Source organism: Oryzias latipes, chromosome 14 (assembly GCF_002234675.1).
Source record: "Oryzias latipes chromosome 14, ASM223467v1".
Taxonomy (NCBI): Eukaryota; Metazoa; Chordata; class Actinopteri; order Beloniformes; family Adrianichthyidae; genus Oryzias; species Oryzias latipes.
The window spans coordinates 7,868,263-7,891,117 of record NC_019872.2 but is presented as its reverse complement, the minus strand read 5'-3'; the positions used below and the strand labels follow the sequence as shown (position 1 = coordinate 7,891,117).

Here is a 22,855-nt window from a genome sequence, read left to right as displayed (position 1 = left end):
ACGTTTATGATTGGTTGGTGTTAATTTGATTCAAAGAGAATACAGGCTATGATTGGCTGAGAGCTCTGAATGAATTCGGGAAGTAAGGAGCGTGAGACTGCAGTTTGACGTTCGCCTCAGACTTTCATCAATTTGAGGTAAACAAATGCTAAGTGTATTTACAACTTTGCCTTGATGTTCGACATGTTATAAAGAAAACAAACTGCAATATTAATTGCGAGCTTAGTATTACACCGCGTATATGATTGCAGGAGAAGTGTTAGCAGTTTGTGCTTCAAGCATTGCAGCCGCTTAGCTTGTATGCTAGGAGCTAATGTTAACAATAGTTGGTAAACTGTCTCCTTTGTATTGAATCCGTTTGATCTAATCTCTTCCGACTTCCAGTAGTAAACTTTAAAGTGACTTGGGGAAGGAAAATAATGTGTAAACGTAAAACGTAACTGAAGTAGGTTTGTAACAAGTGGCAAATGAAACCGAAATTAGCAACTATTTTTTTCCCGTTGAAATCAACGTATCGTATGTACTTTGTTTTCTATCTATCTAGTCTATTAGGTAGTAGTTCAAGGTTTACTAGTACTTCAGGGTTTACTGATGTAACCAGGATTAGCTTTTATCTTGTCAATCTAAGACAAATCTGGAAGAATATCTTTTTTGTCAGAAGTGTTCTTGTGGTTTAAACACGGTCATTGTCTTAAATTTAATCACTTTTATTTTCTCTGTGTTCACCATCAATGAAATAGCAGTTCTAGCTTTTTTATACAGTTAAAGTAAAAATATATTTGTATAAAAGATAAACAGAATGAAATCAATAATTTATAGCTATTTGTTTCTGTTTTACTCAGTATATTTTGCCGACATGGGTACTGAGAGGAAAGCAATCATATGCATATGCACATATATAACCAAGTATTCCTACCATTTGTTTTACTTAGCCCATATATTTCTGTTCATTAAAGTATGAATCAAAGATTCCTATTCATTACTGGACACCCCCCCCCCCCCCCCCCCCCCAGTTGTTTTCTTAACCTCACATGTTTTCTGTTTCTTTTTAACAGATTTAAATATCCAAGCCAAGATGGTGGACTCCCAGTACTACCTCCCCAATGACATTGGCATCTCTGCACTTGACTGCAGGGAGGCCTTTCGTTTACTATCACCTCAGGAGAAGATGTATGCACACTATCTGTCACGTGCCTCATGGTGAGTAACCAGTCTCAGCAGCTCAGAGAGAAAAAAGTAAACTCATATGGAGGATGAATTGAAACTGGAGTGAGTCATGCTAGAGGAACATGTCACTATCCATCTCAGGTATGGAGGTCTGGTGGTGCTTCTGCAGACATCCCCCGAGTCTGCAAACATTTTTGTCCTACTGCAGCGAATCTTCAGGAAGGAAACGCCAGAAGAGCTTGAAAAAGTTGCTGCAACAGTTGGACTCAGCTCTGAAGAGTACAAGGTACATAAACTAAAATGCTGTACACTGTCGAAACACAGGTTAAGTGGTTAAACATGCACATTTTTAATGTTTTAATTCTCTATTTTAGGCATTCTTGGTATATGCAGCTGGTCTTTATGCAAACATGGGCAACTACAAATCATTTGGAGACACCAAATTTGTTCCAAATCTACCTAAGGTAAAACTAAAGGACACGTAGGATGGGTGAACATCCACACTTTTCATTTTGCAGCCTTTTGTAGGGGGCCAAGACAAACTCTTCTCTCGAAATCTTCTCGAAATTTGCCTGTCTGTGTTGTGTTTATCCAGGACAAGCTGGAGGCTTTGGTGAGGGCCAGTCAGGCATTTCAGGAGAAGCCTGTAGAGATGGAGGCTCTCTGGAATAGTTCTTCCACTCTCATCTACTCTTTGGAAGACAGACAGAAACAGCTGGGTCTTGGTGACAAGGTATTATTATCAACCACCAATAACTGAGTAGGAATAGCCAAAATAATTAAATAATGGGAAATATATTTTGTAATAATCAACAGCTATGTTTGCATCCTTTACTATACATTCTGATTCACACAATTTTTTAAACAATTTTTTTTTCATTTCTCGCTCTTTAGAAAGCCACACAGCATGTAAAAGGAATCATAGCTTCTGTCTCTCTTTAGGGAATTACAACCTATTTCTCAGGGAACTGCACTCTGGAGGATGCTGAGTTGGCCCAGAGATTCCTTGATTCAAAAGTAAGAAATATTGCATAACTAATATGCATAACTTCATGTATAGTATTCTTTTGCATATTGCAGTCGGTTTTGTTTTAGCATTTATTTATCCCCCCCCCCCCCCCCCCCCCCCATTAGCTAACAAAAGTTGACTTTCAAAGTAACAATGTGTGTTTTGCTTCTAGAAACTGTCTGCGTACAACACGCGTCTGTTCAAAAGGAACGATGGAGGAAAAGTCTGCTATGAGGTTCGCTTGGCTTCAGCAGTGCAGAAAGGTTAGAGATCAAATCACAGCCAATAATAAGATGGAACCAAAAGGTTAACATGTTGGAGACAGGCAGAGTTACCAGACGTGCTTTGGCCTGCAAAGTTTAAAGCATTAGAAAATGATTGACATAGCGGACAATGCTGATACTAACAAAAAACAATAACTTTTGTTACTGCGTCACAGATTGCGCAGTGGACGGGGAAAAGGAGACTTCCTGTGGGACCTTTACATTTGAAGACAAAGAGTTTATTGTGAAAAGAGGAGACTATTGTCCTCTGATGGAAAAAGTTTGTTTTTACCTCCAACAAGCAGAGGTGAGGCAGCAAAGGAAGCAGTTGCTTTTAATCATAATTTCAGTTTACCTTTGATTATTTCTACATTTGACTCTAGTTGGAGTCAATCTGTTCTTAATTTTTTTAACTGCCTTCAAAGGTTTATCAGTTTTTTTTATTATTTTTTTAAAATAAAGAATTCATGTTCAATGACTAAGTGCCATAGAAAAATGAACTAATACTGTTAATGTATCAAGCCTTGATAACAGAGGGAAAAAAATGTAGTTTTACCTCTTTTTAAATGTTTTTTTTTTTTTTTTTTTACTGACTCTTGGCAGGCTTATGCAGCCAATGAGAACCAGCAGAAGATGCTGGAACAGTACAGACACAGTTTCAACTTCGGTTCGGTTGAATCCCACAAAGAGGGTTCACGCTTCTGGATCAAAGACAAGGGACCAATTGTTGAGAGGTGAACCGCGGCACTAAAACACTTACTTAACCTCACAGATCTCATTTTTACTGCCTCAATTTATTTTCAGTTTCACTCAGACCTTTGCTCCTAGAATTGTTGGCGTTCTAGTAAACCATTTCTGAGTTACCTCTTCTTTGTCCTCAGTTACATAGGATTTATAGAGAGCTACAGAGATCCATTCGGCTCCAGGGGAGAGTTTGAAGGTAACCCCTGACCTGATCATGATCAGTGATTATTGAGATCCACACTGTGAACCTACAGGCCGCACACAATTTAATTGGTGTCCTTGTTCAGTTTGAGGTTCAGGAAGAAGTTTTTCATTATTTAGAATCCATATTATTTGAATCCAAATCAATTTGTAGAGGGTTTATACAGTGCACTGAAGAAGCAAGGTGAACAAACTAGAAATGAAACCTTCTTTATTCAATGAAGAGTATTTTATTACTAGCTTGACTTGTAAATGAAAACGGGTGCTCCAGGTAATAAATACTATTCAGATTTAACATAGGCCTCAAGCTAATGTTTCACCAGGTGGCCTGTTTGAAATCTACATCTTAGCTGGCTTTCTGTAAGTAGAAGAAGAATCAGTTGATTAATGTTCACACATTTTTGGACACAGATAATTTAACATTCTGAAGCCTCCGCACCAGCCTGAAAAATCAATCATTGTCATTGAGGTGATTCTTAAATTCATGGTTAACATTAAAGGAACCGAGGAAGCTGTGTCCTGCAGGTGGATTTAAGTTTAGTCTCGTCTTTCTTCATCTTCATGACTTTAGGAATCTGCTACAATTTTTACTAGAAGTAAAAGAACTTTCATATTGAACATGGTCACTAAGTAATAATTATTTTATTAGTAGGAATCCAGAAGTAGCTTACACATTTTGAAATAAGCTTTCATTCATTTTTGAGGGAAACCAGCAGAATGTACACTCTCTGGTTATTCTGTCTTTTTTTTTTTCCAGAAAAGGAAAAAAAGAAACCCCAACAATAATTATTTCTTTTCTGCCATTATTCAGCAAATCCTTTCTAAGACTAAGAAAATTCCTGGTGTAGTTTTTGACAGAAGTGCTCATTCTGTCTGAAGGTTGGTAGTTTTAGGAGGGTTTCATTCTCTGTTGTTTTGATGCCCAATCCAGGTTTTGTGGCGGTTGTGAACAAGGCGATGAGCGAGCGTTTCACCAAGCTGGTGAGTTCTGCAGAGGTCCTGCTGTCCGAGTTACCTTGGCCTCAGGAGTTTGAGAAGGACACCTTCCTGAAGCCCGACTTTACTTCACTGGATGTTCTCACCTTTGCTGGAAGTGGAATACCAGCTGGAATCAACATCCCCAACTGTACTTACTCGTAGATTCTAAAACCAACAAATGTAATTGTTAGTTTTGAAGCATTGCCCTACAAACTGTTTTGCTTCCTTGCTTTTAGATGATGACATCAGACAGTCGGAAGGATTTAAAAATGTGTCCCTCGGCAACGTTTTGGCTGTAGCTTATGCTACCCAGAAAGAGAAGCTCACCTTCCTCAAAGAGGAGGACAAGGTAAGGTGTTCTGCTTACACCTGTCGCCATTATCTGCTAAGGGTTTTTTGAAATGGCTCTCATGTGTGTGCTGCTCTTGTGTTCCATTTTCTTCTAGGATTTGTTTATCAAATGGAAGGGTCCATCCTTTGAGGTGCAGGTTGGACTTCATGAACTGCTGGGGCATGGAAGTGGCAAACTTTTTGTTCAGGTTAGTCCAGCATAGTTTAACTACACACAGAACTCTATTACCTGGAATGGAAGTAGAATACTTTATTGTAATAACCTGTAGTCTTGCTTTTCTCTCAGGATCACAAAGGCAAGCTTAACTTTAATAAGGATAAAGTGATCAACCCAGAAACAGGAGAACTGGTGAGTTCGTTCACTTTAATGGCCTACGTTCAAATGTGACACCCATTATAAATGGGTTTCAACAGAACAAAGTAGCTCAGCGGGACACTTGGTCTTTCAGGTGTCCAGTTGGTATCAGGGCAGCGAGACTTGGGACAGCAAATTCTCCACAATAGCCTCTTCCTACGAGGAATGCCGCGCTGAATGTGTCGGCCTTTACCTGTGCTTGAACAAAGAAGTGCTCCGGTGGGTTTTTTAAAAAAATCTCAAGAAAATTTTGTTTTAGGATGAAGATCTAAACCAGATGTTTACTTCAACAACATTAATATTTGATAAGTGGTGGTAAAACTCCATAAAACACTTCAGGATTGTAATTGTAGCTGAAAGATCTTATGAACATTGACATTTTCTTCTAGTGGAGTTTGGTTAGATGTATGAAAATTATAATACAATGGATTACAGCTTATTGCTTCATTTGAAAAAAGTTAAGAGTTAAGTAAAAACGAATTTAAATTATTTTTATCTCTGAAAAAGAGGCTGACCTCAAAGTTTATTTCAGTGACGGCTTCAGTGAAAAAGTTCCAGTTCATATACATTTTTGTGTGTTGTAGTATTTTTGGCCTCGAGGGTCAGGATGCAGAGGATGTGGTGTATATCAACTGGCTGAGCATGGTCAGAGCAGGACTGTTGGGCTTGGAGTTCTACACACCTGAGAGCAAGAACTGGAGACAGGTAAGGTCTGGCAACATGGCGCCCGTTTTCCTGCTGTAAGGTTTGTGTTACAAGAGGCCCAGAAAAAGTTTGAATAGTGTTTATAAAAAAAGTGAACATGCAGACTGTTAAGTATGTGTTTCATGGAATGATGCGTGTCTATGTCGGATAATTAAGCTCACGCTCAGTCAGTCTGTGTTTACATGAGCGTCAACAGACCTGTGCAGTTTGTCACTGATGTCTGTTTTCCTCAGGCTCACATGCAGGCTCGCTTCGTGATTCTGCGTGTTTTGCTGGAGGCCGGGGAGGGCCTGGTGGGCCTCAAAGAGGTGGTGGGGCACGACGGCAAGCCTGATGCACAGATTACACTGGATCGGACCAAAATCCACACTGTGGGAAAGCACGCTATTCAGAGGTTCCTCTGTAAGCTGCAGGTACGTGTCCTGTGTCATCTTTAAACGTGCAATATTAGTGATGTGCCGCTCCATATCGAGGCTTCGAAGCGTGTGGCGAGTAGTGGAGGGGGCGTGTCCGTGATGGGTTTATCGAGGCTTGCTTCATTTAGGGTAGGAGCGGAAAATGATGATGTCCGAAGCTTTGCTGCCCAGCTGTACCACGTGATTGATTCATGAAGTGTTTTGGATTGTGCCGCAAGTTTTGACAGAGATATAAATCCCTCAGATTCAAAATGTGGGTGTTTGATGGAGAATCACGAGTCAGTGAGAGTTTAGAGACAGTTTGGTTAGAGGTAGAGATCTTGGAGACAGTTTGGAGACTCCGGAGAAACTTAAAAGAGGAGGAAGTCCCCTGTGTAGGAGCTTTTGATCTAATTTCTCCCAACAGCCCTCACCTCACTGTAAATTATCATTTCCATTTTTGTCGTTTCCGAATAATCATTTGCCATACTGCCAGTATATCCAAACATACATATATACACAGTAAACTGCCATCTCTAAATATATACCTTTTGCATTCTTCATTTTGCTAACAGTTTTATTTACAGCTGTTCTACAAACTCTCACACTTCAAATTCCTACCAATTGATATTTTTATGTCCAGTAGATCTCCTACTAGAGCAAATGAAGCTTCAAAAAGCTTTGCTCTGGAGTGAACCAATTGGATGTAAGGCTTCATGAAGCTTCATTTGCCCATCACCACTGAATATGTGTTATAAAACAAAAATACCAGAATATTTGTACATCTACTGCTATCTTTTCTTTAAATTGTTAGCCACCTGAATATTTAAAAACACTTTTTCATAAATTGTAGCCCTTTTTTCCCCTCCTTGTTTATTGCTGGGGTTACATTCTAAAATTAACCTGTTGTGAATTAAATCTGCGAAGTGGTATTAAAGATGTTTAAGGCTGTAAAACTCCCCACTAGACAATTTATACACTTTTCTCAGACGGGAACATTTTCACACTTTTCTTTAGTTTAAACTCTTAAAGTTCAAACTTTCACTGAAAAAATAGTCAATTTTTAGAGAATAAAATCAAAGATCTGATTAAAGATTTATGTATGTTTAGAAAATTGAACACATTCAGTACAGGAGACACGGCACAGAGGAGATTGTTTGACAAGGTCAACAGCCAATCAGGACGCAGAACAAAAAAGCATGAAAAAAAACTCAAGGAGTAGGAGACCGTGAAAAGTGAACTTCAATAAAGCAAGGGAACACTATATTGTGTTACTATATGTTCCCTGATTTAGAACACTTTCTGCACGCCATTTACCCACAATCCTCCATTTTGTAGGTCTTTAAGTCTACGGCTGATGTGGAAGGAGGCAGGGCCCTCTATGACGGTTACTCCAGTGTCGGGGACAGCGGTGCTAACAACTTTTTGCGTCTGCGGGAGACTGTCCTGCTGAGGAAAGAAGCTCGCAAGATGTTTGTTCAGGCCAACACCAAAGTTAACGGTATGCTGCTGTCCGCTGACACGCACATGGGTTTGTTCACCTTTGATAAAGGTCATAACGATGTTACTACTCAATTATCAACTGGGGTGGGATTATATAAGTTCGTTTCCTTCCACTCCCTTTCAAGCAATATTTATTAATATGTCTAATTATCCTAAATTGGATTCGTCATTGTATGAATGTATGACTGATTATTGTATTGTTTTTGTGTATTATTATTATTTGATTGCTTGAAATAAACCATTTCAAAACTGTACAGTTAAAAATCATTGCATACGTATTTGATTTGCACACAAAAATCCTCATTGTACTGGTGTTTAAAATTAGAGGAAAGGTAATCAGAATGCTTAAAACTTTCTTTTTGCCTTCTCTAAGTTATATAATTCTTCAAGTCTGTTTATTTTGAAAGTTTTCTGTAGAGATTCTACAGTTCATTAATAAATCTGTGAAAATGTGTCATCTCTCTTGTATTTTAGAGGTCATAATTCAGTGTCGTTTTTTGGTTGTGTGGTTTTCAGGTGACCATGTCGAGCTGGTGGAATATGAAAGCAGTGCTGCAGGCCTGATTCGCTCCTTCACTGAGCGCTTTCAAGAAGACGCAGACCAGCTGGAGGCTGACCTCTTGGAGCTGAGCAAAAAAGACACCCCCTGCTGGTGCTGATGGAAGCTGAATAATCTGTTCCATGTGTTTCAAAATACCAACTGCTGAAAGCAATTACTTTTTCATGTATGTGACAGAAGACGGCCTCAGAATTGAACAAAAAAAAAAGTGTTGTGAGAAGATAAATCCGATGAGACTAAAGTTCAACAGCTGAAATAATACAGAACGATTGAGAGAGATCTCGAACATCACTTGAATTTTTTCTCATTAAAAAGTATTAATGCAACATTTTTTTCTCTTTTATAATTACAAAACAATAAAAAATGTCAAATACAATAATGAAAAAATGTTTCTCCCAACTAGATTGTCATTAGAACGTCATGTTTGTGATGTAGAGAATGTACTTAGATTGATTTTTGTGCTCTTCTTGTTTAAAATGTCAAATTTTTGTGCAGCTGTTGTGCTCATGAGCTGACCAAGTAAGTGTTACCTGACTGCAGTGGCTTTCAACTCTGACTTTAAGAAACAAAATAAACAAATATGCAATTTTGTTTTAGTTTGTCACAAATATACAAAGGATGAATAACTTTTCTTGCAATGTATACAACACATGATGAAGCAACTCGAATAAAAAGCATTTTCTACAGTGATCAGGACACGGCTTTGATTTTGTTTTTTTATTAATTTAAACACAAGTGGCTTTTATTACAATTAAAGTCTACAGTAATTAGCTATACATAATTTTCAGAAACAATTTTAAAAGGAATACAACTAAAAGCTGCATTTAAAGAACCAATTTCATTAAAAGATGGGTTTTCACTGCAATATCAAATTTAATTTATATAAAACTACTTCATTTAAAAATATAACCATTTAAAGTCCAATTTGTTTTTAAAAGGAACATAAAAAACTATTTACTCTCTGATGTGGTTCTTTATTCAAGGGTCGAACTGTTGGTCTGTCTGGGTTCTAAAGGATTTGTAGGAACCCTTTCTTTTTCTAGGTCACTGATGGAAATGCAGCTCTCTTTTTCCTTTACAAACCCAGCATCTATCTCTAAATCCACATAGTCTTTTTCTTCCCTTTCTGTGTGAACATCTTCCTTTTCGGCACCTTTACCTGCATTTGTGTTGGTGCCCTGATCCCCTTTGTGAGGCTGCGTTCCCGACCTCTGCCGGCCTGTCACTGTCGGAATAGCATAATCACTGTCCAGCTCTGCTTGTAAGGACTGGGATGGACGGACACAAGAGAAAGAGGAGGAGGCCTTGGGGGAAAGAGATGGTGAAAGGGAAGAAGGCAACTTGGGAGATAAAGAGGGAGAATGATTAGGTGAGAGGGAGACAGGACTGGGAGAGATAGGAGAAAGTGATGACATTTTGGGGAAAAGTGGGGGTGTCATGGGACAGGTGGATGGTGACTGGTACAGTGAGGGGATGTGGGAAAAACTGGTTAGAGGTGAAGGTTTCATGTAGTCTGTTAGAAGATGGTCCATTGCTGCTGGTAGTTGAGCCAGTTCCTCTTTCATTTTCTCATTTCCAGCGTTCCTTTGTCCTTCTTCTGTCCACTCTTGACCCTGCTCCTTCACTTCTACTTGGAGATGACGAGTTCCTGTTGAAGGGTTCACTTTGTCCTCAAGGTCGAGGTCTTGTATGTGTGGCAGGGGCTGGGTTTGGTTGTCATCACCTGTTTGACCATGTACTTGGACTGAATCTTCACTTAACTCTGGGATTTCTTTTGCCTGTTTTTTGGCCTTGCCTCTCCCTTTGGTTTTTGGCATAAGGGGTGGAGGTGGCGGTGGAGCAAGTGGAGGTGAGAGTAGAGTACATGTCTCTGTAGAAACCCGAACTTTAAGGCTTTGTTTGAACATGCGCCGTTTAGATAGGTTGTTCCCAGACTGGGGGAAAAGTGGGTTGATGAAACAAAGAGCACCCAGGCCAGAGCCACAGTCTAGCTCTTTGGGGCTGCGTGTCATGATTGGACAAAACCTTTGGAACAGAGTAGCATTTGGATCAGACACTTTGGTTACGGTGTTTGAGGCAGGTGCTTTGTGAGGCGGGCTGTCTGACTCAGAATGGGGAGCTGAATCCGGTTGAGCAGCAGAAGCTGGTGTTTCAACATCAGGCTTCTGATCAGCCACCACCTTGAGCCTCAGTGCGTCCCGTGGCCCACGGACATTTAGCTGGGAACTCCAGAATTCTGTAAAACAACGAAAAAAGTACCAATAGCTAAACTCTATTATGCCATAAAATCACACTTTCAATGCAAAATGATAAAAAATGTTGTGGGTACACTGATAAGTCACATGATATAAAAATACAACATAATCTTTTTTTATTTGACTAATAATTGGTCTGGTCCCCGGTTGCTGAGTGCAGTTTCTGCATGCATAACGGCTGAGTGACTCATGTGTATCATTAATCCATTCTACAAAGCCTAAAACAATACATAATGACCAAATCTGCTGTGAAGAAATGAACAATTTACCAACCTATTCCCATATGTGAGATAGACTCCAGTTCTTTGTGCGATGCTGCTTTTGCAATGGCTTCTGGGAGCTCCAGGGGAAAAGGCAAGACATCTCTGACACACAGATAAGGTTGATATGAAACATAATCAATAAGTCATACATGTGTTTAAAATCTAAAATTTCATATTTTAGAAAGACATTGATTAAAAATATTCCAGTCTGCAAGAAATAAAAACTGAAACTTCATTGTTGCTTTACCTGCTGACACAGTAAAAGGAAATCAGCCTTGGAAGATCTGGAAAGCTGATTGCTGAAGTTTCCAAAGACAGAGCTGGTGAATAAGAAAAAAATTATAAATAATATGGGTTCTTAGAGGTGTTTTACTTCAGTCTGAAGCTGAGTAGAAAACAATGATATGTTAATGGAAAACAATAATAATGTTATCAACAAGTGCATTAGTAAAACAAAAATCAAACATATTTTAAATGTACATGTGACAACAAGAAAAAAAATCAAATTGTTATAACATAATAATATTTTAGAGAGGCTGTCCAAGGCTAGGCTAATTCCTTTTTCTGACCCTGGTAACAATTTAGATTGCAAAGAAACATAAAATCATCCCAAAGAGGAACAAAAGTGTCCAAAATCTGCAAAAAAAACACAACACTTTAACACTTTAAGTAATCAAACAATTTCCACAAAAATTGACAACAAAAATAATGCAAAATAATTGCAAAATGCAAAAATTATAGGAACAAACAACCCAATGCTGCTTAAAAAGAGAAGAAAACTGAGAGCAAATCGGCTCAAACAGACTGTTAAAGGATGGAAAGTGACTGCAAAAAAACAGAAACAGACTTCAAGGAGACAAAACAACCAGAAAGAGTCAAAGCCACAAATCTCCAGAGGGGTGTCTGACCTTGGGGAGGGCTCTATGGTGCAAAAGATTGTAAGCTGCTTTGGAAGATATTTACTTTTAAGCGACCTCTCCTACTACGGAAAGTTTAACTGATTTGTTTTAATGCTTGTATAACTCTTGTTGACAAATTTTTGCATAATTGTTTAATACTCACATGAGTGCTGCAGCCCAGAATAAAAGAAACCTATCTGCTTTATATAGGCACAAATGAGATTTGCCTTTCTTGCAACGGCCACTTTGAGGTTTTTTTTTTAGTTGTACTAAAGTTCTACTAAGTATTTCACATTGAAACTGTGATTAATTGGAGGACTGTAATCACAACATTTTATTTTTTATTTTTTAATTCAAAAATAAGAAAGAAAATTTAAGTTCCACTCTGATCATCTTTTCATCTATTTCAAATCAAATCAAATTAATTCAAATCAAATCAAATTTTATTTCTATAGCACTTTTACAGTGCGAGCTACTCAAAGTGCTTTACATTAAACATAATCAAATTTAAAAACAAAAGGACAAGACTAAAAATATTTTGTTAAAACACGCACAATGCCCCCCCACACACACACACATGCACACACACAGACTGTGATAAAAAAAAAAAGAATTATAAAATGATGCAATGTAGAAATATTTTAAAAGCGTTCCCAGGGGTGAGCAATATTGGAGCCATCCAGCCGTACAGTTTTTAGCCAAATGCCAACTTGGACGAGGAAAACGGAGGCGTACATGGATCTATGTGTCTACAAGTGGATGCATCGGAATGGAGCAGAGCAGGGAGTTTGTGGCCCACCAACTTTAGCACCTACGTCATAATTACAATTTTACAAACGCCATTTTTTGCCTGTTCCTGATTCACAACAATTTGAATAAATAAATACTCAGAAATGCAATCATAAGCCTATTTTTTCTACATAAATGTCCTTTATCATATGTAAAATGCTAAAAAAACATGTTAAAAACATCCAAAACATGATTTTCCTTGGAGTGGGTCTTTAAAAGAAAGTCTGTTATCTTTTACCTGCGGTTCTCTAAATCAGGATAAAAGCTGGCAATCAAAATCCTTGTTTGTGAATATGACTGTGATACAATGATGGCTGCATTAAGAGGAGCTGTAGATGGAAAAGAAATGTATAGAAAATGCATTCCATACTTACTGGATTGTTCCTTCCTGATGCCAAACTCCTGAACAAACGATGGAACACTGTCATCCGCCAAACGGACACAAAGCACATTTCTTTGGGAAGTGCGAGACTTTCTCACCAGGAATGACTGCTGGAGAACACAACTTATTACTGGATGTAAGAGAGATCACGTGATAGATGGAGAGAAACTATAGACGAGGATCACGCATGCACATCATGAGTGTAGAAATAAATCTCAGACCCCAGGAGGTTCCCTCTGGAGTATGTGTAGTGCGGTGGCAGGGTTGATTGACAGCTGAAGCCACACAGGAACTGTCAACAGGAGGCGGTCCAGAACGCTGATGCTTCTTAGGGAGCCCCTTCCTCTCTGAAGCTTCTGTAGATTTCTCTTCTGCGGCTTGATGGGCTCTGGGAAATCATACAGCGGGTCCTCTTGCTGTGCCATCTACACACATTTCAAAGAAAATAATTACCTGGTGATTAGTTGTGTCTCAAATTACTAGGGTGTCCCAAAAGACTGCAAGGGGTTTATTATGCATTTGTGGTCCACTGTAAGAAAGATAGGTGAGACTCCTGCACTTAAAGGAAACACACCTGTGTAATAAATCTGGATGGATTGGACCAGCAAGTCCAGACTTGGTAAAGCGAAGCAAAAACTTAGACAGAGCTTAAATGATATGGCAACCTTCAGGAGGCAAGGCTTTAAATTCTATACACGCAGGTCACACCACAAAGACTGGGAAAGGCATAAAATATATATTCAACTATTTTTTGTCAGGTCTCATAGACTACAGAAAACTGGGCTATCATCTGGCTGAATCTTCACTGTTTATTCCTTAAGAAAATGCTCACAATTCTTTTCTACAACAGTCTTCCTGCCTCACACACACACAACTTCCCCTTGTCTTTGGTGCGCAACACTAAGTAAAACATTTTATACGGAATTAGTGTGTTCTTACCTTTCCCCCCAAGTCATTCTTTTTTATTCCGCATTCTCATGACATGTTCCTCCGTCAACTTGACTATGATTTTTTTTAAACGAAAAAAAGAAAGAAAAAGTCAGCATTTCTTTCCTCTCCGACCTGTCATGACGTGCGCTCACAGATAGATGAATGCGTTAGGCCCCTCCCCCTTCCTTTGTACCGGATCTCACCTGAGGTAGGAACAAATTATACCATTTTATCCATCACCTGTCCTTTTCTGTAAATTTGTAGTTTTTTTGTTTTTAAAAACTTGAATTTATAAACTAAACACAATTTATTGCGATGTTTATTTTAAAGTATTCAATTTCGGGTGGAACATCGCCCCCTAGCTGCGTGTTGAATAAACCGGAACCGGATGTGATGTTTGAAAGACATCAGCGCTACGACCGCGTTGGGTAAGCCGTCTAAGCGTTATTTAGTAACAACTACATATTTCCGAGCTATTTACTCAACGGAAAAGTTATAACTAAAATCCTTTATGTAATTTATGACAGATTGGAACGAGAGATAAATGCAGCTTTGGTGAAAGCTTGCTTTAATTTGGAAAAACAAAAAGCCATTGCGTTAACAGTAGCTAGCCTAGCTTAGCATTGCGTTATGCTAGCGTTAAACAAGATGGCCAGTAACGCCATTAATTTTAGTTAACTGTTAGATGTGCAATTAAAGCGACGCTATATCCCATGTATTCAACCTTTTTATCTGACTTAAACTCTTTAAAATCGATTTTACGTTGATGAACTTTAAAGTTAGCTAAGCATCACGCTAGTAGTAGCTTCTCTGTCAATGGAAATCCCGTTATAACAACAAGCTCAATTTGGTTACGATTCAATATTGCTTTCAAAGATAATTTTACCGTTCTAGTTTACTGGAGAACGCGTCGAAATCTAATTGTACAATTGTATTCCTCATTTCAGATGCCTGGTCGACCTAGAGATGAGTGGTGAGAACGTGAAGTTGTTTGTGGGGAATCTTCCTATAGACGCAACTCATGAAGAAATAAGTAAAATATTTTCTCCATATGGAGAGATAAACACGTGCTCATTGCTCAGACAGTATGCCTTTGTTACCCTGAAAGGAGAAGGGGCAGCAGACAGGTATGGAGCCATACAACATCACTGTTTTCGACTGTAATGGAAATATACTTTCTACATGAAAAGCTGGCTGGTTTGTGTTATAGAAAAAACACATTTTAGGAACCCTTATATGGTCTATTAATTATGATTTTGCAGTTTTAGCTGGGGGAAAAGAGAAAAAAAACCTGTTGTGTTTTCTGGAACACTATGCAGAGGAACAGGAGTTAATTTGAAATTTGCCTCAAAGATGTGATTGGCTTGGTGTACGCGCTTCACCCTTTCCCGTCATCCATCTGTTTACTCCCTCTCCCGCTACCTTACAGGCCCTCAATACCCCAGCCTAACAATACTTTTGCAACAAAAATGGCGACCAGTATTGAAGCTGTCAAGCTGTAGAGTTTTAAGATGCCACCTTGGATAAGAAAAACAAAGATGTACATGGATCTTGTCTTCAAATGGATGCAACAGAATAGGGCAGAGCTTGTGGTCCGCCATTTGTAGCACCTACATCCCTGCTACAAGCTTTTTCCATTGCCATTGTTTCATCTATTCCTTCTTCACAACCATTTGTAAAAAGTAATGCTTAGAAATGTAATTGTAAGCTCAAATTTCTTTGTGTCCTCCATTAGAAAAATGCAACAAGAACATGTTAAAAACATGTTTTTTTTTTATTGGAGTGGGTCTAAATGTCAAGTCCTGCAGTGTTTGAGTATTGCTGATATGATCCTTTGTTGCATTTTCACTTATTAATTTTCTGGCCATTGTTGCATTTTGATTTATTTTCTGTTATTTATTGCGATTAAAAAACAAGTTGATAAAGTGTAATAAACACAAAAACCTTTTTTGACAGGGCCATACGACATCTCGATGGCAAAGAGTATCGAGGCAGACCCTTGGTGGTAGAGGAGTCACGCGCCCGCCCACCCAACTCCACAAAAATATTTGTTGGAAACCTCAGTGCAACATGTTCAGCAGATGATTTGCATGGGCTGTTCTCAACCTTTGGCAGAGTTTTAGACTGTGATAAAGTCAAAGGTAAAAAATGTTAAGTATAAAAACCTTTTTAAAATTCATACATTTTTTGCTTACAGTGTTATACATAGTTTCTGGTTGCACATCAACAACTAAGCAGTACATTTGAGTATTTAGCCCCCCAAAAAATAATGGCATTTTATTCTTAATTTGCAGCAAGATTATGTTCAAATGTCGGCTATGCATTTGTGCATATGGAGAGGAAAGAGGAGGCCCAGGCAGCAATCGATGCTCTCAATGGGACCATGTTCAAGGGGCGTCAGTTGGCTGTAGAGCTGTCCAAAGCCCAACCTTTGGTAAACCAAATGTCAGGAAATTCAGCCAACTCTTCAGGTACCTTTTCATTAAAAAATTATATATATTCATTATATATTGTAAGGTAGGCCCCAGGGAGTGTGTGTCTTATTTTGTGTCTTAGTTTGCATAAAATATTTATACATTTAACATGTCTTTAACTATGCCTTGTTTTAAATACTTGTATTTAAAGTTTTGCCTTCTTTGATAACATTTAAACTAAACATTTACAATTTAATAGTTTTCTATAAACAAAGACATATGTAAATGCACACACATTCAGTGTTGCAACAATAATGTTTTTTGTTTATTTTCTCTCTCTTACTCAGAGATAAAGTTTTAAAAAGCATACAACTTTATGCCTCTGTTCTGTTTTATTCTGCCTCCAGGTGACAGAGAAGGTCTTCTTCCCAGACCACCTCCTTCATTAGAACATCATCAGAGTCAGGCAGCTGTGTTAGCTGCAGCTGCTGCCGCAGCTGCTGGGTTGCCCATTCAAGTAAGATTTTCCTCTAGACGGGTTGTCATTCTACCAAAGTTATAATCACTTATACATATTTTTAGATTTTGTTTTTCCTTTTATTGAAAATATCTCCTGGTCAAATCTTATATAAATTTGTGTAAAATTATTTTTGTTTGTAGGTTCAACAAAGTGTCCATAATTCATTTTACAACACAACATCCTTTGATCCCACATATGCCGCTCTGAGAGGCATCACAAGCTCTAAAGGTGCAGATGGGGTCATCTACGGTGCTCTTGCCAGCCAGGTGTATGGTTCTGTAGCTGACCAAGTGTACCAGGAACTGGCAAATCACACCACGGCGTCAGTGGAAGAGGTAGAACCACAGGCTGCACCTGATCCAACCACGCTGTTTGAAGCAGCAAGAGCCAAGTTTTTTCAAGAAGGGCAAAAGGTTTGTTAAATTTTGCATCACATTTTACTCTAATTTAATTGGCTCTTTGTTTTTTTTTCTTTCCTTTATTGCAATTGCTTACCTTCCTTTTAGAGCTGGGAGATAAATTGATCAGTTCGAATTTGTTGTTTTAGACGGTTCAATTTTGGGAAAATCAGGATTTTATTTTACAAAGTTAGCTTTCTTATGCTTCCGTTGTTGGGGGTAAAGTCAGCCCGCCGGTCTCTCGCAAAGCGCAGATGGGGCGTGCCTTTTCTATCAACCTGCCTCCATTTAGTAAATCTGTCCTTGTTTTCTCAGCAGGTTTTAATTTGACTTTACAGATGGTTCAGATTACAGGTGACTGACTGAAACCCCTCTTCTCCTGGGAGCGTTTTTCAGCAAGAAAACAGAAACAACTCGTTTGTGATTGTAAAGAACATTTCATAGACGGCGTAAAAACGCCAAAAGCAGAGAGCGAAGATTAAATAGAAATCAATAAAGGAGTTCCTTAGAAAAAAAACAAACAATTGTTTTTATCTGATGTTGTGACTTCCTCTCTGTTTGCATTTAAAGTAATATCAGTTTAAAAAAAACACCTATAGTTTTTCTGTATAAAATAATGGATTAATGGTTAGTAGATTGTTTTTACCTACAAGCCAGCTTGACTGCTTAGTCAAAAAGTAGGTCTTGGTCAGGGGGTGTAACGTCAAACTTGGAACATCAAAGCACAAGCAGCAAAATGCTCTGCTGAGGGCATTCTAGTATTTCTAGTATTTCCCTTTAGATGCTCAAGCTAGCAGTAGCTCACAAAACATATGCTGCATTGTTTTACAAACGTTTTTTACAGCTTCTATTTAGTTGAACTTTGTATGAGAGCCAATTTCCAAATGTGTTGAAATAATTGTTAAATGTATCCTGTCATTTTAAATTTTTGTTGTAGAAAGTAAAAGCAGGGAGAAAAAAATAGATTAAAATTGAAAATCGAATTTGGAATAAAACTCTGAGATTTTGTTTTTTGCCCAGGTCTACTTCTCTTAATTGCAATACGTTTTTTGTTCACAACACCTGATTTTTGCTGTAACAATGGCTTAGTCCCCATCTGGTGTCAATGTTCTATCAAAAGGACTTTTTTAGCACAATTGGCTTTTTAGTAGCTTTACCTATGAGTCACATCATCATAACTGAAATGTGGGGATGTTAAAGATATAGGCAGGGATCTATAACACAATTGAGCAAAGTAAGTTGAATCTTTAATGTATCGATATGTGGACCATGTATCAAGATGCATATCGAATGGGAGAGGAATAATTATGCACCTCTACTGAGAAGTGTTTTTGTGGAGAAGAAACTATTACGGAACAAATGTTTACGTTTTATCAACAGGTACTAGCAGAGCAGCAGGCAGGCCGAAAACAAGCAGCCTCGGAAAACGAGCGGGACCGCAGCCCAATTAGAGGTAATCGAGCCCCTCTTCTTCCCGATCCTGTTCCGGGTTCCTTTGCTCAAGCGCGACCAAAACGACGAGCCCTGCTGCCGACTCCGCCTGGAGCACCTGAGGACTCTACTTCTGCTGCCATGTCTCCCGAAACATCAGATCCTGTTGCTAGGTAAAGGATGAAACACAGGTTTTCATGCTCCAAAAATACTTTTACATTTTAACCCTGTTCCTGTTGGAAAATAATAATACACATTTATTTACAGTTATAGTTAAAGTGAAATAATTTCATTTATTTTCAAAGGCTTAAAACATATAAAGTAAAACCACTTGTGTGTAATTCCTTAGCTTTTGTTGGCTTGCTTTTGTGTTCACGTTCCTCTGGTTGTCCTGGCGTTTCTTCACCTTCGTCTTGTACTTTATGCAGGTCTTACTCCGAGTACTACCAGCAAATGCATCAGTACCAACAGTATCAACAGTACCAGCAACAGTACCAGTACCTCCAATATGCGTACAGCAACCCCCCTCCTCCACCACCCCCTCCACCTGCCACAACTACCACCACACAGGCACAAACGTCTACTGTAGCCCCTGCACCCCCAGGAACATATTCAGCACCCCCAGTATACGCCGGATCTGAAGCCTATGCCCCCCCAGGAACGTATGACACTTCGGGAGGTTACGACGCCTCGTCAGGAAGCTACGATACTTCATCTGGCAATTATGATGCTTCCTACGACGCTTCTGCTGGCTATGACACTTCTGGAGGCTACGGGGCATCAGGAGCATATGATTCATCTGGAGCTTATGCGGCATCTGGAAACTACTCCACATCCACACCGTATGAGCAGACACCCGCACACGGGCAACCCGTGCCCCAGGGTCACGATTACCCTTACCACACGCCAGAACCCCCCTATCGATAGTCCCACCCCCACACATTCCTTACACACTGTAGACGTGTGTGAACGCATGTGTATTTACAGTAGGGACAGTTGAAACAAACATCCCAGGGGGAAGCAAGGTCGTAATCAAAATGCTTTAAATCTAAAGCATAGTCCTTTTTTACAACTTAATTGTTGTCTGAGTTAGCTTTGTCTTTAGACAAGTGAAGATAATGAAGACAATTAAACTTGGAACATTTTTCACTCGTAGTTTTGTTTATAGTCTCTGTTGTATGTTGTAGAGGCACCACTGATTCCTTGTTAAATCATTATAGGTTAAGGTCAAGAAGAAGGTTAAATTTTTGAAATATTCTTGGTGCATTAAGGCCATCAATAGTTTGTGCAGTCCAGTGTTTGTTACAGTTGGTCATGAAGTTGGATGCCACATGATTTGGGCAAAATACTGGTCAGCAAATGGGCCCATTGTAGGTTAGGCGTACATTTCCATGATGCTAAAAATTTTAAAAATTACTTTAAAAGGTTGTTGTACTTTCGAAGTATTACAGTTTCCTGGGGATCTTCTGACCGTGGTTCTATTCAATGTTTTGGTGGAGATGAGATTTACCACACTGTTGCGGCAGAACACATGAGGCTCAAATTAAGAAAAGTAACATAAAACGTGGGATGATGGCATTTCTGGAGAGATACCAAAGACTGTAGCGGATTGAGTCGGTCTGGTCATGCGTTTTAGGACAAAATTGCCTCCCTGTGAGGGATTCAGTCTAGCAACTGGGACTCTCTGTTATGCCCAACTGTAACAATCACTTTAAGGGATACAGTCAATAGCATTTGTAAACTGAACGATTATAGTGAGCCCAAACTTCTTTTTCTTTTACTGCTATTATAAAAAAAGTTTGATTTTAGGTTCACAAAGGGATACAATTAACTTGAAACTTTTGTTTTTACGATCTTACCCGTTTCTTTGCATGAGGCAAAATATGTTAGTAAGAGACACTATATAGTCATAAGCCACTCTGCATATTCTTTCTTAGTTTATCTCGAAGTCTACTTAAACAAGGGTCAGTTTTTTGCCTCTGTAACATTAAAACAGAAAAGTTTCAAAAGTATTTGAAGTTCAGTTCTGTGCTCAAATGTTTATAAAAACTTTCTTTTACAAAATGCAATCTGATGATTCCCATCATATGAGTTTAGGCTATACTGGGTTGGTGACGGCGATGTCTCTTTGGTGTTGATGTACATATGTGAACTTAATTGAGCAATGTTTATAGGCGATGTGTGGCTGTTCTTGGATTCTCAGCATTATAGACGGTCATGTTTCCAATTTAACTTTTGCGTTTTCTATCTCCGACTTTTCCCTCTTCATTGGTTCATCTGTTTTCATGGAATTCCCAGCTGGTTTTCATGCTAAATTTACACTTTGGCACTTGTGTAAATATCAGCCCTTTTTTTCGTCACAGTTTAAGACGGGGAAAAAAGTGTTTCCTGTCACTATTTGACTGCTAGATGACGCGATTGTATTTCTTTAGCAGGCGTATTTGTAGTTCAGGGAAGCTGGTCTGAACTCAACCCCCTTAAAAGAATGATAGTTGTGCTTGTTGTAAGTAGGGCTTGAAAACAGGCTTTTGTTGAAGGAGAAAACAAACATTGTGTGGTATGAAGTTATGGTGATAAAAGCTGTGGTAAACGGTGATTGACCTTTTTGGAGAATGGAAAAAGATCAGGAATATTATTTGCTGTGGTGTGGTTGCGCGTTGTGAGGTTTCTAGCTGCATGAATAGGACGTGATGGAAGCGGTACTCAAGATTGTTTCATTATTTGAATTTCTTAACAGCGCTGAGTGCGCCTCCATGATTTCTCCTTTTTCTCTTATTTAATCCAACCAGGAACACACACCATTGTGAACCTTGGCTAGGATTATTGAGTTTCTTTGCATTTATATCACACCTATATAGATGTGAAATCCCACTCGTAGATAAGATTTCACTGGGTTTCCTACATCTTGATTATTTTTATAACAAACACGTGCAAAGGATGCTAATGCACAGCTTCAACATTCTACAGTTGTTGCTTTGATGTTTGTTGCTCACAGTTGCTCACCTTTTCTTTTATTCAGCACTTGAACTGAGGGGCCTTGTAAGGCACAAACAACACACAGCGACTCTACATTTTCCACACTTTCTCCATTTGAACTGTTAGTTGCATGCCTTGTTGTACTGCTGCTCCAGCCACCTTCTTCCTCTTGCTGATTATTACAGCTAGAGTGGGAGGGAGCCAAACTGAGCCCTTGCCCTGGACGTACGCCACACGCAGCTGTAGAGTGGGAAGGGGAAAACAGCAGCGTTAGGCCTGAAACTGCTGTGGACGATGGGGTGTCCACCCACTAAGGTAAACACTCAGACCACACACTCCTGCCCCTCCCCTGAAACACGCGTTCACACAAGCACACAAATATAGTGCCGAATCACCCGTGACTCATCGTAGCCCCCTGACTCATCTCTATGGATTTTTCTTTCTATTTATTTAAGTTTAATTTTTTTGGTCTGGAGTTAAAATTTCTGGAAATGTGTCTCTTGCTCCTTTGCTTTTTTTCTTTTATTAAGGGAAATCTTCTATTTAATTTTTTCCTCTTGATTTTTCTGCTCCATTTCCCAATTTTTTGCCTTTTATTCATACATTCCTGCTTCAAACTCAACACGTCCCATACAATTCTTAAAGGGTGTGGTTATCTCTTTACATCCACATCCACAACATTTCAGTACCAAATGACCACGGCTGGATTCAGGATCTTTTTGTGGATGGGTTGTTCTTCTCCTGCAACCCTGTGACCACATTGGGGTTAAGTGCCTTGCTGAAGAGCACACTGGTAGGCCCTCCATTAGAGTTGAAAAACCTGGCTCAGGATCGGTTGCTGGTTCAATGCTCCCCCCCCCCCCCCAACCCCCTAAACAAAACCAATTTCAATGCCACATTCTACTTGTACGAATGACAATGGACACGGATGCTACCATGTTGTTTTAAAATACGTTTTGTTCTTTGTTCTGTTTAATTATCAATAAATGAATTTCAACTTGTGTACTTACTTTTTTGTGAATATTTAAGAACTACTGCTTTTTTGTTTATTGGTCTCCAAAAATGAAAATTGTCAGAGCTCAGCATCAAATGACATTTTTTATTACATTTTCTTCCAAAAACATCAATCTATACCTTTTTAAATAAAACCAAAATAATTTGGTAACAATTCAAAAATGATTTTTAATTCAGTCATTTTAATTACAAAAAATAAAGTGAGAAGAAATCGAACATATGGGACCTCACTCCCTGATAAGTTTTTAATGGACACTGCAGGTTTCATGCACTCATCAAAAATGGGACACTTAATGGATGAACATTACAATACAAAACGAGTGCAGAAGAGTCCGCACGCAAAACAAACTATGA

General features: G+C 38.9%; 3 protein-coding genes across 7 annotated transcripts; 2 read left to right on the top strand and 1 right to left on the bottom strand.

Annotated features, from left to right (window-relative positions):
• The first annotated feature begins 5 nt into the window (after positions 1 to 5).
• dpp3 (dipeptidyl peptidase 3) lies at positions 6 to 8,920 on the top strand. Its single transcript, XM_004076142.4, has 19 exons — positions 6 to 137; positions 1,056 to 1,200; positions 1,309 to 1,453; positions 1,542 to 1,631; positions 1,763 to 1,900; positions 2,110 to 2,184; positions 2,349 to 2,439; positions 2,616 to 2,746; positions 3,043 to 3,173; positions 3,321 to 3,379; positions 4,316 to 4,510; positions 4,599 to 4,711; positions 4,809 to 4,901; positions 5,000 to 5,062; positions 5,163 to 5,287; positions 5,653 to 5,773; positions 6,007 to 6,186; positions 7,507 to 7,669; positions 8,188 to 8,920. The coding sequence occupies exons 2-19, from the start codon at positions 1,076 to 1,078 to the stop codon at positions 8,328 to 8,330; spliced, it is 2,181 nt and encodes a 726-aa protein (XP_004076190.1). The 5' UTR covers positions 6 to 137; positions 1,056 to 1,075; the 3' UTR covers positions 8,331 to 8,920.
• Positions 8,921 to 8,932: 12 nt separating this feature from the next.
• LOC105355571 (ras and Rab interactor 1) lies at positions 8,933 to 13,923 on the bottom strand. 3 transcript variants are annotated; one of them, XM_020708699.2, is made up of 7 exons: positions 13,758 to 13,923; positions 13,040 to 13,243; positions 12,811 to 12,928; positions 10,996 to 11,068; positions 10,759 to 10,850; positions 10,337 to 10,466; positions 8,933 to 10,255 (listed from the first exon to the last, which is right to left on the bottom strand). In XM_020708699.2, exons 2-7 carry the CDS (start codon positions 13,241 to 13,243, stop codon positions 9,205 to 9,207), a joined length of 1,668 nt encoding a protein of 555 aa, XP_020564358.1. In that variant the 5' UTR covers positions 13,758 to 13,923; the 3' UTR covers positions 8,933 to 9,204. The 3 variants fall into 3 exon arrangements, with proteins under 3 accessions (XP_020564358.1, XP_011481514.1, XP_011481515.1); XM_011483212.3 differs by having other exon boundaries at positions 8,933 to 10,466; XM_011483213.3 differs by having other exon boundaries at positions 8,933 to 10,466; positions 12,811 to 12,925; positions 13,758 to 13,922.
• A 178-nt stretch (positions 13,924 to 14,101) lies between these two features.
• LOC101157077 (RNA-binding protein 4) lies at positions 14,102 to 22,488 on the top strand. 3 transcript variants are annotated; one of them, XM_023962897.1, is made up of 9 exons: positions 14,102 to 14,176; positions 14,696 to 14,875; positions 15,705 to 15,898; positions 16,043 to 16,219; positions 16,570 to 16,679; positions 16,823 to 17,095; positions 18,461 to 18,684; positions 18,940 to 19,353; positions 21,673 to 22,488. In XM_023962897.1, exons 1-9 carry the CDS (start codon positions 14,142 to 14,144, stop codon positions 21,674 to 21,676), a joined length of 1,611 nt encoding a protein of 536 aa, XP_023818665.1. In that variant the 5' UTR covers positions 14,102 to 14,141; the 3' UTR covers positions 21,677 to 22,488. The 3 variants fall into 3 exon arrangements, with proteins under 3 accessions (XP_023818665.1, XP_020564355.1, XP_023818664.1); XM_020708696.2 differs by having other exon boundaries at positions 15,705 to 15,889; positions 18,940 to 22,488; XM_023962896.1 differs by having other exon boundaries at positions 18,940 to 22,488.
• The last annotated feature ends 367 nt before the right edge of the window (positions 22,489 to 22,855 follow it).

Excerpts from the sequence above, each read along its gene's own strand:
- LOC101157077 (XM_023962896.1), top strand. The coding sequence starts at position 14,142 with ATGTTTGAAAGACATCAGCGCTACGACCGCGTTGG. Across the intron at positions 15,899-16,042 it reads TAAAGTCAAAGGTAAAAAAT|CAAGATTATGTTCAAATGTC; the intron begins GTTAAGTATAAA and ends CTTAATTTGCAG. Across the intron at positions 18,685-18,939 it reads ACATCAGATCCTGTTGCTAG|GTCTTACTCCGAGTACTACC; the intron begins GTAAAGGATGAA and ends TACTTTATGCAG.
- LOC105355571 (XM_011483212.3), bottom strand. The coding sequence starts at position 13,243 with ATGGCACAGCAAGAGGACCCGCTGTATGATTTCCCAGAGCCCATCAAG. Across the intron at positions 12,929-13,039 it reads TCCAGAGGGAACCTCCTGGG|CAGTCATTCCTGGTGAGAAA; the intron begins GTCTGAGATTTA and ends TGTGTTCTCCAG. Across the intron at positions 10,467-10,758 it reads TATCTCACATATGGGAATAG|AATTCTGGAGTTCCCAGCTA; the intron begins GTTGGTAAATTG and ends GTTGTTTTACAG.
- dpp3 (XM_004076142.4), top strand. The coding sequence starts at position 1,076 with ATGGTGGACTCCCAGTACTACCTCCCCAATGACATTGGCATCTCTGCA. Across the intron at positions 5,063-5,162 it reads ACCCAGAAACAGGAGAACTG|GTGTCCAGTTGGTATCAGGG; the intron begins GTGAGTTCGTTC and ends TTGGTCTTTCAG. Across the intron at positions 5,774-6,006 it reads AGAGCAAGAACTGGAGACAG|GCTCACATGCAGGCTCGCTT; the intron begins GTAAGGTCTGGC and ends TGTTTTCCTCAG.